Source organism: Amphiprion ocellaris, chromosome 1 (genome assembly GCF_022539595.1).
Source record: "Amphiprion ocellaris isolate individual 3 ecotype Okinawa chromosome 1, ASM2253959v1, whole genome shotgun sequence".
Lineage (NCBI taxonomy): Eukaryota > Metazoa > Chordata > Actinopteri > Pomacentridae > Amphiprion > Amphiprion ocellaris.
The window spans coordinates 2,605,132-2,624,425 of record NC_072766.1 but is presented as its reverse complement, the minus strand read 5'-3'; the positions used below and the strand labels follow the sequence as shown (position 1 = coordinate 2,624,425).

The 19,294-nt window shown below is 38.2% G+C and overlaps 1 protein-coding gene across 3 annotated transcripts in view; it reads left to right on the top strand.

Annotated features, from left to right (window-relative positions):
- The window catches only part of pias1a (protein inhibitor of activated STAT, 1a), a 75,088-nt gene that overhangs the window by 50,549 nt on the left and 5,245 nt on the right, over positions 1-19,294 (top strand). For 2 of the 3 annotated variants that reach the window (XM_023270658.3, XM_055011644.1), the window contains exons 3-11: positions 6,766-6,850; positions 6,963-7,101; positions 7,856-7,990; positions 10,525-10,630; positions 11,277-11,350; positions 12,781-12,941; positions 14,730-14,866; positions 15,220-15,451; positions 16,573-16,718. In XM_023270658.3, coding sequence (XP_023126426.1) covers positions 6,766-6,850; positions 6,963-7,101; positions 7,856-7,990; positions 10,525-10,630; positions 11,277-11,350; positions 12,781-12,941; positions 14,730-14,866; positions 15,220-15,451; positions 16,573-16,718 — 1,215 coding nt within the window. The remainder of the gene's footprint in view (positions 1-6,765; positions 6,851-6,962; positions 7,102-7,855; positions 7,991-10,524; positions 10,631-11,276; positions 11,351-12,780; positions 12,942-14,729; positions 14,867-15,219; positions 15,452-16,572; positions 16,719-19,294) is intronic. The other variant, XM_055011646.1, reaches the window with a different exon arrangement.

Below are 19,294 nucleotides of genomic sequence, written 5' to 3'. Positions count from 1 at the left end.
CAACACTTTACTTATCCAGACCCAAGAACTGCTTAAATCTGGGGTCAGGATTATTATGAACAAGATGAATTAAAACTTGTCTCTATTCCAAAGATGAAGAAGGAAAGCGGAGCTTCAGTAAGGAGAAAGCAACTGAAGTCATTTTTCATCTAATTTTGTCTGGCTTTCAATGTTTTAATACCATCGACTGGCATTTATTAATGCTGTTGCAAATGCCGGCACATAGAGCAGCGTTCACAAACACCGCCTGCTATTTGCAACAACATTTATAACTGCTGACCAGCAATATTAACACAAAGAGCAGTGGAGCTAAAAGAGACGACAAACAGTGTTTCCCACACCAGACTGTAGTTCCAATGCAGAGTAGAAGCTGGTGTTAGAAATGACTTCACTAATTGTCCTTTTTCATGCAAATATTCCACAAGAATTCCATCCGTCACTGCTGTGGAGGAAACGCCGCAGCCGCATCCTTCACTTTTAGTTTTAAAAAGTGAAGGTTTAAAGAAATACAAATAAGCTGAGTGAAATGATAGTGAAGTACAGCCAGGACATTATTTTCTACTGAGACTACCACAGACTTAACTGACTAATATGACGAATATGATCTCTCAGCAAGAAAGCAAAAAAAATAAACACATGTTGGACCGTTCCTTTAAAGGTTGTGTAACATAAGCAACCTCCTAAGAACTTTGCTTCAATAAAAAACAATGAAAACGCGGCAGAATATGACTAAAATGAGACCCTGTCTGATGATGAATAGGTGGAGAAGAGTCTGTCTGGTTTCAGCATTTGACAGTTTTCAATTCTCCAGACTTCTGCGTGTGCCAGACAAAGAAAACATCCTAAAGCTGATGTCAAACACTGTGTTTGCATTTTAAACCTCTAGAGCTAAAGAGGCCACCATGGGAGTTTGTGTGTGTGTGTGTGTGTGTGTGTGTGTGTGTGTGTGTGTGTGTGTGTGTGTGTGTGTGTGTGTGTGTGTGTGTGTGTGTGTGTGTGTGTGTGTGTGTGTGTGTGTGTGTGTGTGTGTGTGTGTGTGAGCTAGATAGAGGAAGACATCAATCAAAGCTCATTTCAACCCTTCTCATATCTCTGCGAACCACACACACTGAAACACCAGAAACAAATCCACTGCCAGAGAGAGAGAGTGAGTTAAAGAGAGAGAGAGCAAGCGAGGACAGAGTGAGAGAGTGAGAGAGCACTTTCTATTTATAACCTGTGTGCCCGGAGAGGAGGAAGACTGTTGTTCGAAAGCACACTCTGTTTTATTCTGCAGTACACAGGCTGCCGCTCAGAAGACGTACAATAAATGCGTGCAAATGATATAGCATGTGGGTGGCGAGATGGGTCATTACCGGGTAAATTAATGGCTGTTTGAAAGGCTGATGAGAGGAGCAGCGTGATTGGTCCAGTAATCATCCACAGACACTGTCCCCTTCAACGCCCTGCATGGAGAGAAATCACCTCTGTGTGCTTTTTCCATACATATATGTGCACACAGATTCTCTCCACAACGTAACTTTAAGTCAGGGATGTCAAACTCATCTTAGTTCAGGTTCCACATTCAGACCAATTTGATCTCAAGTGGGCCAGACCAGTAAAATCACAGGATAGCAACATATAAATAACCACAACTCGAAGTTATAATCACGGGTATCTGGAACTGAACAATATGATATTTTACTTTATGATTAAAACGACAAAAGTCAGACAAACAAAGACAAAAAATCCCACCAAAACAAGACAAAATATTACAGAAACGAGACACAAAACGAGGAAAAAAATGACAACATATGAGACAAACGACTCGAAACAACAAAAAAGAGGCAAAGAATTAGAAAAGTTACAAAGCGACAAAAAAAGACAAACTACACAAGTGAGACAAAAAAACACAAAACGACAAAAGCGATGCACAAAAGAATGAATGTAGCACAACACAAAATGATTAAAATAAGACAAAAAACACAAGTGAGACAAAAAGGAAGCACAAAACGACAAAAACATAAGACAAATGACAAAAGTCAGACAAAAAACAACAAAAACAAAACTAAATATTACAAAAACAAGACACAAAATGTCTAAAGAACAATGAACAATCTAGTATTTTACTTTATGATCAAAACAACTTGTCATGGTCCAGAAATGATTTTAAATTTATAGTTTTACTAATTTACAATCTGCAGTTAATGTCTTCTCTGGAATTTTTACACTTTGAGGGCCAGATTGGACCCTCTGGAGGACCGCTTTTAGTTTTCATCGTGAGAGTCTTTCTTCCAGCCCATACAACCATTGCTGTGATATTTTTCTTCCCTTTGTGTGTACGTCACAAAACTGCTGAATCTCAGTGGGAATCTTTTGGCCTGAAAGTCGTAAAACTGAGCGAGGAGGATGCGTTTCAGAATCTTAACTGTTGCTTTAATTACTTAAAACAGTGGTGTCAAACATGTGGCCCGCGGGCCAAAACCAGGCCGCTAGAGGGTCCAATCTGGCCCCCTCTTTGTAAAACTATAAATTTAAAATAATTTCTAGACCATGACAAGTTGTTTTGATCATAAAATAAAATACTAGATTGCACATTGTCCTTTTGTGTCTCATTTTTGTCATATTTAGTTTTGTTTTTTTGTCTGATTTTTGTCATATTGTTTCTGTTTTTTGTCGTTTTGTGTTTTGCTTTATTCATTGTTTTGTGTCTTGTTTTTGTCGTTTTGTGCTTTTTTTTGTCTTGCTTATTTTGTTGATTTTTTTGTTGTTTTGTTTCTTTTGGCCTTTTTTTTGTCTCGCTTGTGTCATTTGTGTAATTTTTTGTCTTGTTTCTGTCATTTTATGTTTTGCTTGTTGTTTTGTATTGTTTTTCTTTTGTGTATTGTTTTGTGGGTTTTTTTGTCTTGCTTCTGTTTGTCTGCTTTTTTGTCATTTTGTTTCTCGCTTGTCATTTTGTTGTCCTGTTTGTGTCATTTGTATAATTATTTGTCATTTTTGTTGTTTGTCCATTTTTTGTTGCTTTGTAACTTTTTCTAATTTTTTTGTCTCTTTTTTGTTTTGTTTCGAGTCGTTTGTCTCATATTTTGTCATTTTTTTTCCTCATTTTGTCGTTTTGTGTCTCGTTTCTACGATATTTTATGTTGTTTTTGGTGAGTTTTTTTGTCTTCGTCTGACTTTTGTCGTTTTAATCATAATGTAAAATACTATATTGTTCAGTTCCAGATACCTGTGATTATAATTTCGAGTTGAGACTAAATTGGGATGTATGTGGAACCTGAACTAAAATGAGATTGACACCCCTGCTTTAGAATATGCAAATCATGGAATCACTGCAGCTCAAGCACACTAGCTCACCTATGACTCTGCTCAGACGCTGTAAAACTACACAAGGGCAAGTTGTAATATTGCAGTAATTCAGCTGTATATGTTCAACCTGGAAACAGAAAGAAAATAGAAAGTCCTTCTCTGCAAGTTGACAGGATTAGTTTTGTAGCCGTTCATCGGGCAGGTGATCATATTTGCTGACTTCTGCACACATTAAATACGGCGTTGCCTCTCAGTGAGGTCGAGAAGCATGTGGTTTCCACCCAGCCAATCAGCGAAGATTGCTCTACATTACATCACACTACATCGTGGCATTTGACCAATCAGCAGAGGCCTGGAACGTATCAAACTTTCTCTTTTCTCCAAAGTTGGAAAAAGACGAACTTGCGGCTCGGTCCTCTTACATATTTGCGGTCGAAACGTCAAAACTAGATGAAACTCACACATTTGATGGTTGAGTAGTTGTGCCAAGTGATGATTTATACATTTCTTGGAATGTTTTTTTTTTCACCACTAACGGGCAAGGAACCATATATGGTAATTTCATTGACCTTGAATTTCCACATGACAAAAGTAAAAAAAAAAAAATCCTTTGTCCTCCAATAACACTCTAGGGTTGAAATTTTGACTCTCAAAGTATGTCTCCCTTTGGAGGGTTAAATTTGTTTTGTATGAATTCCCTGAAGGTCTGAATCCATGTTTTTAGACTTTAGTCACCAGTAGACTAGTTTAGCCATCATGTCGGCTGCTTGTCATTCACGATTTGTCTTTCATCACATAAAAAACACTATCAAGACACTTTAACAAAGTAATAAACTAGATTTTCCTCATGGGGGTCTTTAAAACAACATGAAATCACAGATTATCACAGCATACTGTACTTTGTTTCCATTATAGTCCACATATTGTGTCTCACCAAACTGAGGAAACACCCAAAACTAAATTCAGAAAAGGTCAAAGACAGGCCTGTTATTAACGGCATGCAGTTCTGTATGAACCGATAAAGACCTGATGAGCTTGGAGTCTTATAATTAACGCTGTTTGACATTTTCTGACGTATAGTTTTCTTCATCGGGAAATTCGTCAGAATTGCTGGTTTTCCATTACTGAAAACAGATTAAACAAACGAGGTGCAACATGTTTTCAATTTTCAACATCGCTGTGAAAATATTTGACAGACTCAGACTTGCCTCGACTCCAGTTCATTCGCCAAGACGAGCTTATCACCTCCAGCTGCGTCGGTATTGATCTTTTCATCTCACTCGCTGAGAGGTAATACTTAAACGGTCCCTTCAATGGAAATCACATTTTTTTTGACCTTGTTAAAATGTTCACGTGATGTTTTTTATAGGAGACACATCATGAGCAAAATAAGCCGTCATCCTTATGGTTTCCACCTTAAATCTGCAGTTTATTAATGGAAGTCTCGAAAACACTGATGCAAACTTCAGGAGTTTCATGCACAGGAAACCGAAATAACAATCTAGCTTCCACGGTGGAGTTTTTCTTTGTCATTATACTTCTTTAGAATCCAGTTCTAAATGACTCTGATGTTGTGTAGTTGTGTAGTTTCACTGTGTGTGCAGCACCTAATAGATCAGTTCATATTAAAGGAGGCAAAGGTGTAGAGCAGGGGAGTCAAACTCATCTTAGTTCAGATTCCACATTCAGCCCAGTTTGATCTCCAGTGGACCGAATCAGTTAAATCGCAGCACAATAACCTAGAAATAACCACAGCTCCAAATTTTTCCATTGTTTTAGTGCAAAAATGTTCACATTTAAGGAATTATCTTTTACAAAACATCATGAACAACCTAAAATTTCTGAAGAAAAGTAAGTTCAGTTTCAACAACATTATGTGTGTCTACAAAGGAACACAACATTTAGTCACAGTTATCTGGAACTGAATGATATAGTATTTTACTTTATGATCAAAATGACAAAAACAAGACAAAATACTACAAAAAGGAGACACAAACCCACAAAAGAAAGAAGCAAAATGGCAAAAAATGAGACAAATGACACGAAACAAAACAAAAAACAGACAACAAATTAGACAAAAAAGTTACAAAGCAACAAAAAAAATGGACAAACGATACAAAAAATGACAAAAGCGAGAAACAAAATCACAAAATATAGACAACGAATAAAGCAAAACACAAAATAATGACAAAAATAAGACAAAAACAGAAGTGAGACAAAAAGGAAGCACAAAACGACAAAAATGAGAAACAAAACGACAAAAACATGAGACAAAAGTGAAAGAAAAAAAGACAAAAAAAACACGAAAAAATATTACAAAATTGAGACAAAATGACAAACAAGAGACAAAAAATGAGATAAAAAGTGACAAAAAATTGACAAAAATGACAAAAATGTGAAACAAAACGAGACAAAAATGACAAAAACATGAAGCAAGACGACAAAAATGATACACAAAACAATGAATAAAGCAAAACACAAAATGACAAAAATAAGACAAAAAACACAAGTGAGACAAAAGCGTGAAACAAAATGACAAAAACACGAGACATGACAAAAATCAAAGAAAAAAGATAAAAAACAAAAACGACAAAATATTACAAAAATGCGACACAAAATGACTAAAGAAGAACAATCTAGTATTTCACTTTATGATCAAAACAACTTGTCATTATCTAGAAATGATTTTCAATTTATAGTTTTACTAATTAACAATCTGCAGTTAATGTCTTCTCTGGAATTTTTACACTTTGAGGACCGGTTTTGGCCCGTGGGCCGCATGTTTGACACCCCCCTGGTGTAGAGTTGCATTTAAGCCATTTTCCAGCCATAAGAGATTATTTTTACTGGAAAAAAACTTTCAAACATGTAACTTTAATGAGCAGAAATGGGCTTTTAGGGGTTTAATCAATGTCCAAATATAAAACACAGCGAGGTTTGAACCCTCGTCGTTCTGTTTCACGCTAACCTCCTACACAAACACAACACTTATTTTTCTTGACTTTGTGGACCTGCTGTCTCTTTAATGGAGGCAGGGTTAGTAGCGCTGGTTATTTCCAGCACCTGTGGGTGGGCCTATAAATAGAGCACGCTCACTTTCTTCTTCATCTTCACCTCAGTGTGAGATCTGGGTTTGACATCCAAGTGTTGTTTAGCTGCTTGTTTCATCCTTGCAAGGTCCACCTGATAAAGCTGCACTTTCTGACGGACGCTGCTTCGTCACTTTTCTATATTTTTTAAAAAAGAAGAGTAGTTTCTGCGTTACTGTATGTTGGTCTCATCTACTGAGGTTGGTTTTGTTTATCTCACTGTTCCAGGGTCACAGTTTGTCTTTAATTGGCCAACATTTTGCCCCAGTTAAAACTTGATGCATGTAATGCGAATGTGAGAAAGTAGGCCATCCTTCCTTCTTTTTTGTGTCTAATGTTCCCAGTTATTAAACATCTCTCTCCTCCCTCTCTGTCTCTCTCTCTACAGCATCAGACAACAGCCAGCGGTTTCAGGAGACGTGTTTTGCCTTTGCATTAACGCCGCAGCAAGTTCAGCAGATCAGCAGCTCGATGTAAGAGAAGCGCGGCTCTGTCCGTGCAGGACGGCCAATTGTTTCTGAATAATTCATAGCTGTACAAGGTTTCTGCAGATGTGTGCTGATAAATCTGTTTCTGCCCTTAAAGGGACATCTCGGGGACCAAATGCGACTTCTCAGTCCAAGTTCAGCTGCGGTTTTGCCTGTCGGAGACGAGCTGTCCTCAGGAAGACCACTTTCCCCCAAATCTGTGTGTGAAAGTCAACGGGAAGCCATGTAACCTGCCGGTGAGGAGCGCAGAATCCGTCACATATTCATCCAACTAAATGTTGATAGATGACTTAAAATGGTTCGAATAGCAATTTCTGGGCTCCGGATATGGGACTATTCGTATCTCAAAATTAATATTCGGATACCACCACAACGACCGAATATTTGGATATTTGGATATTCAAGTCCAGCTGGAAAAATGTCTTAATGCACTGAGAAAAAAAAGAAGAAAAAAAAAAAGGAAGTTTATTCCAAGGAACTTTTCCTTTGAAATAAGTAAAAAAAATCTGCCAATAGAACAAGTGAAAATGTCTTGGTAAGATTTCTTGAAATAAGATGTGATATTTAGAATCTTGAGATCTTAAAATTAGCTGAGAAAACTTATTTTAAGCTCTATTTTACCAGGATTGTCAAGCTTAACTGTCTTAAAATAAGCCAGGCATGCTAAAAAAAATAGCAATTTATCACTCAAGAATAGATTTTTGCTTTCATGTAACCTCCTAATTTGAGATGTATTAAATTTGTTTTGAGTTTTCTTGTAAAATTCAACTCAACACAAGATAATTTCAAGATTGTTTGACTTAAGATGTTAAAGATGCATTGTCTTAAAACAAGTCCCTCCATCTGCTGAAATGTTTCTTGTTAAGTGAATTTATCTTAAATCAAGTGGGATGAGATGTTTTGACTAAAAATAAGACAAATAGACTTGGTAAGATTTAGAGTTTTTACAGTGTGTGAATTCTGCTTCTGATATTAATTTCTGACTTCCAGGGTTATCTTCCTCCAACCAAAAACGGCGTGGAGCCCAAGCGGCCCAGCCGGCCCATCAACATTACCTCACTGGTCAGGTTGTCCACCACCGTCCCCAACACCATCGTGGTGTCGTGGACTGCTGAGATCGGAAGGGTGAGAAAGAAAAGTGCAAACTAAGTCACAAATCATGGGCCAGAGTCTGAGATTAGACTGTGTTCAAATGGTAAAGATCTTCAAAAAATCATCAGGAAAAGTCAGCGTTCTGAGGCAGCAGGATTTATTGTCGACAAAAAACCACGAGTAGTTCTTAGTGATAACACCCCAAGAAAAACCAGAGATACTGAGCTGTGTTTCATCTTTTATGCTGTGAGAGTTGGTCATTTTCCCACGACTATAGGCCGTATGATAGGAGTGACAGTTTTGACTCCATTATACGGGGTTATTAAAAAAGAATGAACTGATTTCATTCCGCAATATTTTAATAAGGAAAAGCCAATAGAGAACTCCAGCCAAGTTGGATAGATAGTTGAGTTCACATGGATGACAAACTCTACAAACTCTGTATTTTAAAATAAATGTAGACTTAAAGTGGCGATCTCACATGTTTTCATTTAACTAAATGTCTGTTTTAAGTCAATATCTATCATCAAATGAGGAAGCAGGAAGGTGATGGAGAAAATGAGTCACTGATGAAGTTATATGAAAGTTCCCGCATTTACAGTTTTCCCTGTTGGATTTCTATGGCAGCATTCCTGCACCAACTGTTTGTTAGCTGCTAAAAATAAATGTAAAGAAGGAGAGGAAACAAAACTTTGGCAAGAGACAAATGGAAAGAAGTCTCAACCATGAAAGTTGTAATTATTATTTCATATCAGGGATGGAAAAAGAGTAGATAGGTGATGTTAGCTAAAAGTTTTCTAAGAAGTCAAAAACCACCAGGTGACCTTAGACACTTTGCTTCTAACCTGGAGACTGTTGGAGAAATTTTCAACAAAAAGCAAACAGTAAAGTTTCCTTTTAAAGTTCTACTGCAGGGTTTGTGGTCAAATAAGTGCCTCAGCTCAGCTCTCTTGAGAAACGTCTTTATCCATTTTTGATTGAAATAATTACATTGCTAAATTAGTTATGCGGCTCCTCACTCGGTTTTGTGATTCTTCAAAGAATACTAGCTTTGTGTACTTAATGCTTTCCCCAGGCAGATTCATCCTGGTTGTGTTCTTGTTGTCTTCCATACATGGAATCAGTTTTCTGATATTTGTTGCCTAATAAACAATGTCCTCTATTGCAGACACAAGGTCTTATGACTGTGGTTGTTAATCAGATTGTGACCATAAAATTCATGGCTTTGTGCAATTTTCTTGTCTTGGGGGATCAAAACAGGCGAGTGATTAAAAGATACACCAGTGAGACAAAGAAATCATCTGTGCATCATCAAGACACCTGCTCACAGGTAGTTAGGAAACCCAAACACCTCCACCATCACATGAGCAGGTGATGTCCTACACAGGCAAATGACACAAGGAAATGATGAAACACAAAAGTTTGCCACTTGCTTTAACTTTCTCCAATGCAATACTTCAAGATGTGCAAAAGAATACATTACAGCAAGGCGTCTACAGTTTGGATCTCTTGAAGTGAGGTGCAAAAACACACCAGCAACTACCAAAAATCTGCAAAAGTTGCTGCAAAACAGAACGTAGAAATTAAGGTACGTGTGCACTAGATCCAGCAATTTCCTGCATCCCATTCAGTGTCTATGTGAAATGCACCATGTTGCATGCTGGTCCGGTTACGGTGCTTTTTGAGCTGAGATCCAGTCTGTCTCCCAGCCACTCATTTGCATAAAATAGACTAGACCTCTATTTATGTAAATTCGATGTGGCGTGCGGAGGTCCATCACATCTTCAAACTTTGGTCAAATGTCTAAACTAGCCGTCGTTAAACTAAAACCAGGACAGATTCAGCTGCTGCACAGCTTATTTCTCACCTCAAATGCTTTCAGAAATACTTTTCACTGAACTGTTTTCGTAATAAAAGAGAAAGTTTGCGACCGAGCCGCCATGTTGGTCCGGATTGAAATCCATGAGCAGACAGCTCTCGAGTCGATGCGTTTGTCCAATCAGGGGCAGGATAGTTGGAGAAGAAGGAAGCAGGAGTTGAACATCGGCTACTGGTCTCAGTACACGGCCACCAAGTGGCCAATTTTTAGGTGCGTCACTTTTACATGCAGGAAAAACACATCTAGTGGACATGTAGTGTAACATTTAGGTTATATAGGAAATCTTGGAATTCAATTTGAAGCCCTGAGAGTGGCGTTGTTTTCCTATTGTAGCCAAAAATTGAGAGAGTGAGCATTGAATGGTGGAGCAGAGTAGAAAAAGGTAAAACCACAACTTCAAAGAAGCGTTTGATGTAATATTTTCGAACAAATACTTCTGACGGTTTGATTAAAAGGTGGCTGGAGCTTGACCTTCACCCACTACAGAATAACAAACTGTCAGTCCTCCAGTTCTCCCTTCCCTCTCTTCTTTTATTCTTAACATTGACTTCATATTTGCAAGACTGTGGCAGCAGAAAGCCGCACTGAGTAACACTGCTCAGGCACAAGCTCTGACAAATTGTCTTTAAGTGAGATTTAAATTGTCGTTTTGCACATGGTCACATTCTGTATTCCTGTGCGTCCTCAGAGTTACTCCATGGCAGTGTACCTGGTGAAGCAGCAGTCGTCCACGGTGCTGCTGCAGAGACTACGGGCGAAAGGCATCAGAAACCCAGACCACTCCAGAGCGCTCAGTAAGGCCTCTTTATTTGGAGACACACCATAATCCATCAGAGCCAATATTAACCCCTTCCTGTTATTTAAAAAAATGGCCCAAACAAGTTTTGTGCAGTGACAAATTAAAAAATTTTGGGACTTGGGATCAGATCTGATGTCTATTTATTTGGCATTTGTTATTGGAAGTTGTAATTGAGAGAAAAAAAGGTCGGATTGTACAACCCAGTCCTTTGTGACTCATAAAATATCTCATCTGTGTGTTTATGACCTTATAAATTCAACTCAGATGTCAATTGGTCGATATATCGTTTGATGATTTCATTTTACAGTGTGTTTTTTGTTCCATAGTTTATCTTAGAGCAGAAATACGTCATGCTTTCTGGTGATTTTTGTGTGCAGCAAGGTTTGAAAATGTGCTCTAAGCGACGGACTTCAGCTGCTTGACACACATCTGTTGTTTTTTCCTCCAGTCAGATGGTTATCTTTATATTTTATGCTGTATGTGAAGTGATAATAAGATTCAGGTGCGAAGGGGAGCTTTTGAATAAATTTACAGAATGGCGTTGCAGCTTGACAGTGATTTACTGAGCATGTTTGTAGGAAGAAGTCCTGCTGTTTCCTTCTCATGCACTCATGTATGTGTCCTTAACTTGTGTTCTGCAGTCAAAGAGAAGCTAACAGCAGACCCAGACAGTGAAATAGCCACCACCAGCCTTCGAGTGTCGCTGCTCTGCCCGGTAAACATCCCTCCCGCTCCTCATGAATTCCACGTCTAGACCAGGGATGTCAAACTCATTTTAGTTCAGGTTCCACTTGCAGCCCAGTTTGATCTCCAGTGGGCCGGACCAGTAAAATCGCAGCATGGTAACCTATAAATAACGACAACTCCAAATTTTTTTGTTTGTTTTACTGCAAAAAAGTTCACATTTAATGAATTATCTTTTTACAAAAGATTATGAACAACCTGGAATTTCTTAAGAAAAATAAGTTAAATCTCAATAACATTATGCTTCAGTTTATCATTTACACATTACAACTTCCAGATCACAGAATATCTACAAAGGCACGAAACATTTAGTCACAGGTATCTGGAATAGAATGATATAGTATTTTACTTTATGATCAAAATGACAAGTCAGACAAAAATAGACAAAAAAACAACAAAAACAAGACAAAATATCACAAAAATGAGATAGAAAATGACAAAAAACGATACACAAATTGACAAAAAATGAGACAAACAAGAAACAAAACAAAAATTCGACAAAAAAGTTACAAAACGAGAAAAAAATGGACAAAAGACACAAAAAATGACAAAAGCGACAAACAAAATGACAAAAAATATATATATAACCAACGCAAGTGAGTCAAAAAAACACGAAACGACAAAAATTACACACAAAGCAACGAATAAAACAAAACACAAAATGACAAAAATAAGACAGAAAGCACAAGTGAGACAAAAGCCTGAAACAAAAAAGTGACAAAAAAGTAGACAACGCAGGTGAGACAAAAAAACACAAAACAACAAAAATGATACACAAAACAATGAATAAAGCAAAACACAAAATGACAAAAATGAGACAAAAAAACGAAGCGAGACAAAAGAAAGACAAAAAGACAACAAAAACAAGACAAATTACAAAAATGAGATACAAAATGACAAAAGAACAATGATAGTATTTTACTTTCTGATCAAAATAACTTGTCATGGTCTAGAAATTATTTTAAATTAATAGTTTTACAAATTTAGAATTTGCAGTTAATGTCTTCTCTATAATTTTTACACCAGATTGGACCCCCTGGCGAGCCGCTGTTGGCCTGTGGGCCTCATGTTTGACACCCCTGGTCTAGAGAGTCAGTCATGCCAAAACATGCTCGTCCATTCTTTTCTGTTTTTTTCCTCTCCTTCGTATGTGACTCGGCACGCCCTCCTGCATGTAACTCATGGTTGTGTACATGAACCACCTGTCAAACTGTCTCCTCAACCCCTATCATGTGGCATATTTCTGACATTTATGTGTCCCGTACAACCCTTCACCCCCGCTGTGCATGTCCTCTCCATGCCCTGACTGTGTGTGTGTGTGTGTGTGTGTGTGTGTGTGTGTGTGTGTGTGTGTGTGTGTGTGTGCGTGTACGTGTACGTGTGTGTGTGCTCGCTGTGCAGCTGGGGAAGATGCGGCTGATGATCCCATGCCGGGCGCTGACATGCTCCCACCTGCAGTGCTTTGACGCCACACTCTACATCCAAATGAATGAGAAGAAGCCCACCTGGGTGTGTCCTGTCTGTGACAAGAAGGCCCCCTACGAGCACCTCATCATCGACGGGTGAGTCGCCCGACCCCGCCTGTTAACTTTCTGACCTGGAAATGCTGTGAAGAATGTTCAAGCTAAACACCAGGCAGGAACAATCAGAGACTCATTCTATGGTACTATACAGGAGGCAGGAAAGAGATTTAGTGGGTCAATCTATAACTGAGGGACTTTTGAAGTCCATGGGATATATCTTGCATACATTTTTATTAAAAGTAAAAAAAAATATATTTTTTATGTTCTTGATCTTAAATTTCAGCTGTGAGATTTTTTTTTGGCATCTTGTTTAATGGTAAATTAATCATCTTGGACTGTTGGTTGAACAAAACAGGCTATTTAAAGACATTAAGTTCGGTTTTAGGAACTTGTCACAGGCAGATTTCTGGATGCTTTTTATAATTTAAATGAAGAAATTAGTCCTCTTGCAGTTATCCTATTGGTCAATGTATAATTGAGGGACTTTGACGTCCATGGGATATATCTGGCATACAGTTTTATTAAAACAATCACTTATTAATAAAATATGACTGGATATCACGAAAATGTCAACCAAAAAACTGTCCGAATTTAGTAACAACCACCTTCTAATTAGTTAAACAATAATAAAATTCAGATTCAGAAATAGTTTAGATTGTGTTCTTTTTATTAAGCTGAGGTAGTCATGACAGATATTTCTGTTTTGGCATATGTCAAATTTTATATGGAGAATAACAAATTGTATAAGTGTCTGAGAAATTCCTTTCCACTAAGTTCCCCATTTCAAAAACACCTCTCCAGGAAGTGTGTTGATTCCAGATCACATGACCTGCTTAGGCCTGAAAACAGCAAAAATGTCAACTATGATACAAAAAGCTCGTGGGTAACTAGAAATGGACGATAAAACGATGGCAGCATGAACCAGCGTCAGATATTCATCACTAACAATAAGAACAACCTTAGATTGTGTGTCTGAATGCATCTTTTACAAACTATCACAACCACTAAAGCACAAAGCAACAGTTCTGTTGCATGTCACTATCATTCTTAATCTTTTATTGTGTTAACTTTAAAATTATTCCCTATGTGCCTTGATAAATGTGCCAATATGCTTAATTCTTCGTTCAAAATAGATCAATAAAAATGATCAGCAGTTATAGATATTGATAAAAAACTGTAGATTTTTTTATTTTTTTATTTTTGCTGCTGCTGTGTGAGTAGGGACTCCTACTTTCTTTCTGTTTTTTGTTTATTTTTATCATTGTTGTGTCATAAGCACACATGCAGTCATATAGTCTTTATTATACAGGGAAAATATAACCTTCTAAACCCCAAAATCCACCAGGCAGGTTTGAAAGGTTTTTATTTTTACAGTATCACCAAAATTACAGCATTTATCATAGTCAGAAACTGTCATTATGTTATATTTTTCTCTTCATTCTACTTTTGTACATCTTTCTTGTTTCTTGCTGCTGTAACGTGAATATCCCCTGGAGGGATCAATAAAGTTTATCTTATCTTAAATTTATCAGCTATATCGCCCAGCCCTATGAGTCACCTTCTGAAGTTAAAGCTCTCTGCAGCCTTGAGGGAGATTCTTAAGTTTATAGCTTATAGCAGACATGTAGCAGAAATATTCAGAAAAGCTGATGTATATGTTACAAACACATCAAAAAAAAACAACTTTATGTCAAGAAACACTTTAAAAATTAATTTATAGAGGAAGATATTTTCCGCTGTGCCGAGCCTTTCTTAAGAAATGCCAAATTCTGTGTGTATTTATGTGCGTTTTCTTGGTTTGTTTATGGCACGTATGTCTGCTCTCAGGCTTTTCGTGGAGATCCTGAACAGCTGCATGGACTGTGACGAGATCCAGTTTAAGGAGGATGGCAGCTGGGCCCCCATGAGGTCTAAGAAGGAAGTGCAGGAAGTCTCCTCTGCCTCCTATAACAACGGGCTGGATGGTGAGACGGACTTTAAAGATCTACGGTTTAAAGAAAGGTTGAGTTTTACATAAAGGGCCGGAAGAGGAGGCTGGGAATAATAGAATTAGAGAAAAGATGGTGAAAAGGGAGCGAGCATTTACATCCCATCCTTCTCTGTTTATGCGTTGTCAGTTCTGATTTGGTGAAGCATCGATCATGATGCCGCTGAATAAACTGCTTGTCTCCATAGTAACAAACATACTCTATCTCATATGAGAGGGGAATGTGCATCTGTGCGTTAGAGCGTTTAGTAGTGGGTTTTTTGTTGTTGTTTTTTTTCACTGTTTGGGAAAGAAGTATAAAAGTCAGTAAAAATCCAAACTGTCCTGCAGGCTCGTGTCGGACGTCCACCGGCTCAGATCAGCGGAGCTCCTCGTCGTCCAGCCACGGCGGCAGCGACGGCAGCAACAGCAAGAAAGTGGAGGTGATCGACTTGACACTGGACAGCTCCTCGGAAGACGAAGGACAGGATTCGCCGCCTCCGCCTCCTCCGCCGCTGCCTCCTCCAGTCAAACGAGCGTGTCCCTCTTTATCCCCAACCTCGCCACCCGTCATCAACAAAGGGTGACAAACACACCGGAGACCGTGATTTCATCTCAGCACGCAGTTTGAATTCCATTAGATGTGAAATTGAGGCTCATTTTAGTTGTGTGTCTAGATGTTAAATGATTCATGAGTTTTTTTGCACTTAAACACACAAGTATCTTTTGACATCTGCACTCACATTCGGTACCAAGAAGCGTTTGATGAGATGGGTGACTCTGCCATTTTTCCACCTAAATATCATCAACAGTGGATTAAAGTCCAGCCGATCATAATTTCTCATAAAAAAATAGAATAAAATATGTGACAACTTAACTTCCAGCTAACAAACTGATCCTACTCTCTCTTAGCTCTCTTATTTATTTATATAGCACTTTTGAAGGCCTATGGCCAACCAAAGTGATTTACAGTAAAATAAATCATGTCAATACAAGAACAATAAAAGCAAAACAATAAAACAGTAAAATAAAACAGAAAACTGGTCCATTAAAGGTGACTCTGCTCAGCCAAAGGCCAGTGTGAAGAAGTGGGTCTTAAGACGTGTTTTAGAAATGGAGAGGCTATTCTCAGACTGCACAGAGAGGGGCGATGTGTTCCACAGCATGGAAGCCACATCTGCAAAGACTCCATCTCCTCTGGTTTCCATGAGAGATTGAGGAACATCCAGGACCATGTGGTCAGCTGAGCTCAGGGCTCTGGAGGGTTGATGCACCTCAACAAGGTCAGATAAATGTTCTGGGCCCAGTCCATTCTGAGACTTAAAAACAAATAAAAGAATTTTAAAATCCATCCTGAACCTAACCGGAAGCCAGTGAAGTGAGGAAAGCACCGCCGTTATGTGCTCACGTTTCTTTGTTCCGGTTAGAAGAGAAGCTGCTGCATTCTGAACTACCGGAGATTTGACTCCCTGAAACTTTAACAGCTACATTTTCTGCCAAATTAAAATTCATTAAGTGTGTTTGAGGAGAAACTGTCGCTGCTTCGTTTGACTTTAATGAATCCTGTGAGTGTTATTGTTCAGAGGTTTATAGTTCAGCGGAGGAGACGGAATGTCCCGTGACTTGCTTGATAGATATGATGTGAAATGGAAGCCTAATTATGAGTGAAGTGACTTCTTCCTCTCTGCTCCTCTCCTGTTGCAGCAGCAGCGTGTTGAACCTGCACCACCAGGCCTCTCCTGTGAGTCGAACCCCCAGCATGCCAGCCATGGACACCAGCTACATCCCTCCTGTCCCCCCACTCATCCAGGACTACAGACCCTACTACCACACCCCCAACGACCTGTCAGGTAACCCTCCATCTATTATCTGTACACCGCTTCATCTTCATTGGGGTTGCAGGTGGGGCTGGAGTCTGAGATAAGATACGATCAGATAAACTTTACTGATCCCACAGGAGGGAAAGTTCAACATTACAGCAGTTCCAAAGGAGGAGAAGTATAAAAGCAGTACAAGAATACATTAGAAACACACGCAGAGAACATTATATACTCAGAAGATGATGTTTTTTATTTTTTTGTTTGTTTAAGAAGACTATATAGATGAAGATGAGGCTGAAACAGTTGTTGCACATAAGTGCTATGCGTATATGAGGGAAAAAAGTGCAGCAGTCACAGAGGTAGACTGGTGTGAGTTAATAAACAATGACACTTTTAGGGCTTCAAATTGAATTTAAAGCTTTCCTATATAACTTAAGTGTTCTGCTACGTGTCCACTAGATGCTTTTCCCGCATGCAAACGTCCTGCATCTGAAAATGGCCGCTTGGTGGGCTCCATAAATAGTCGACACAAGCAGATAAACAAAATGTGATACCATCATGCAGTGTGAAAATGATTTAAGGAGTTATTATAACTAATTATTACAGAGATACTATACTGAAATCTGTTGTACAGGAACAATTAAAAGCAACACCAGCCAATGTGGATGTACTTTCATAATGTTTTGATTAAATTTTTCTTGGTTTTTAATTCAGTTTTTCCATTGGTTTGAGCTTTTTAAATTGTAATTAGCTCAAGGACATTCTAGTTATGTTCTTCCATAATGATTTGCTTGCTAAGCATACCTTTTTGTAAAAAAAAAAAAAAAATATCCTAAATACGTTAACAATTAAGAGTTCAACATGCTTAATCTTTATGTGTCATCAGGTATAAACTGGCTGAGGCCATAGTATACCTGGGCCAGTTTATATCAGGGTATACTTCGACTGGGGGGATAATCTGGACTCTTACATCTGAACACAAACGAGGCGACGGTGCTACCCGCCCACCACTGTGCAGTCAAGATGATTCGGGAATTTTATTGAGGTAGTTCTTTGCTTAAAACAGCAAAATAGAAATAGTGAAATGCTGCATGTCATTAAACCTAACTGATGTCTTTATATTCATTGCATGCAGCCAAGACTTGCTCAAATGTCTCTAACTTTATTAGAAATCTCCCTGGAGATCCTCATTTTTCTCACATACAAATCATCATCAAGCAGTATATCTTGTGAGTTATTTATCTGGTGTAATTAAATTATTACAGCGGCTCCATAAATAGTCGGCACAAGCAGATAAACAAAATGTGATACAATCATACAGTGTGAAAATGAATTAAGGAGTTATTATAACTAATTATTAGAGTATCTCAGGGGATATTTAAACCCCAGAACTGCCAGGCGGGTTGGATAGACATTTCGTCTTTACAATATCACCATTTATCATAGTCAGAAACCGTAAAAACAGACATTACCAAAACAATAATAATAAAGATTAAAAAATTAATTTGGAAAACCATTAGTGACTCAGCTGCAACCAACAATTATGTGACAGAAATTTAGAAACTTTTTTTAATTCAAGTGGGCAGCAAAGAGACAGGTATGGAAACAAATATAAAGTGTTAGTAGTAAAATATCCACTACTTATTTTTCAGTATTAGTAGCACCTACAGCATGTGATGTTTTTCCATTTTTTTGTGAAACAAATAATGAAAGAAAGTCAGATTTATTTTTTAGAGTTTAGAGTTTCTGAATTCTCTCTACTTCTAGATATAGCTGTCCTGCTTCCATAGAGGTTCAGAACTTTATATGGCAGTAAAAATTAACCTAAAGTCAGCAAAAATGTGACAGAAACTGCTTGGGGTTCAGAGGTTACTGGGGTTTATGGGGTTAAAGGAGGTCTTGGGATGACAGCTAACCTTTATTCTGTTGTTTTGGTTCAAGAATTAACAGAATAACGTTCTCCTTTAGGATTATAATGTGTCTCTGGCTTTTATTGAAGGTCTCCTTGGGTGAAAATCAAGTTTTTTACCTCATTTACATTTCCATGTGGTGTTTTTTTTATGTGCTTTTTGCACATGATCAGCAAAATCAGCAGTTAGCACCATAGTTGAATATTTCCTAACTGCAGTTTACAAATGAGAGCTTCAAAAAACACAGATGCAGAATCAGTCATTTCATACATAACAAACCTCAAAAAACAAACCTGTCACATTTGTCTTCTTCAGAATCAGGTTCTCCTTCGAACACGTGTGGTTTAATTACTCTGATGTTACAGTTTGCCGTTGTGTTGAGAGTAGTTTCTCAGAGTGAGTTGTGTGCTGAGCTGCAGGTGTCGGGGAGGAAAAGCAGGGGCTCATAGATCTGCACTTTGTCAAAGAATCAAAAACACAGAGTTACATCTAAACCCGTCTGAAGCAGAAGGGGATTACAGGAAGTCCTCGACTTACGTCAGAGTTCCATTCCTACAGATTGACCTGATTTTCGCTGCAAGTCGGAACTCTGGTGAAAATGTAAACAAAGCTGTCACGTGCATCGTGATATCGATCAGTTTACATATTTGTACAACTACACACTGCTCACACTGAAACACAACTTGGTAGGAAAAT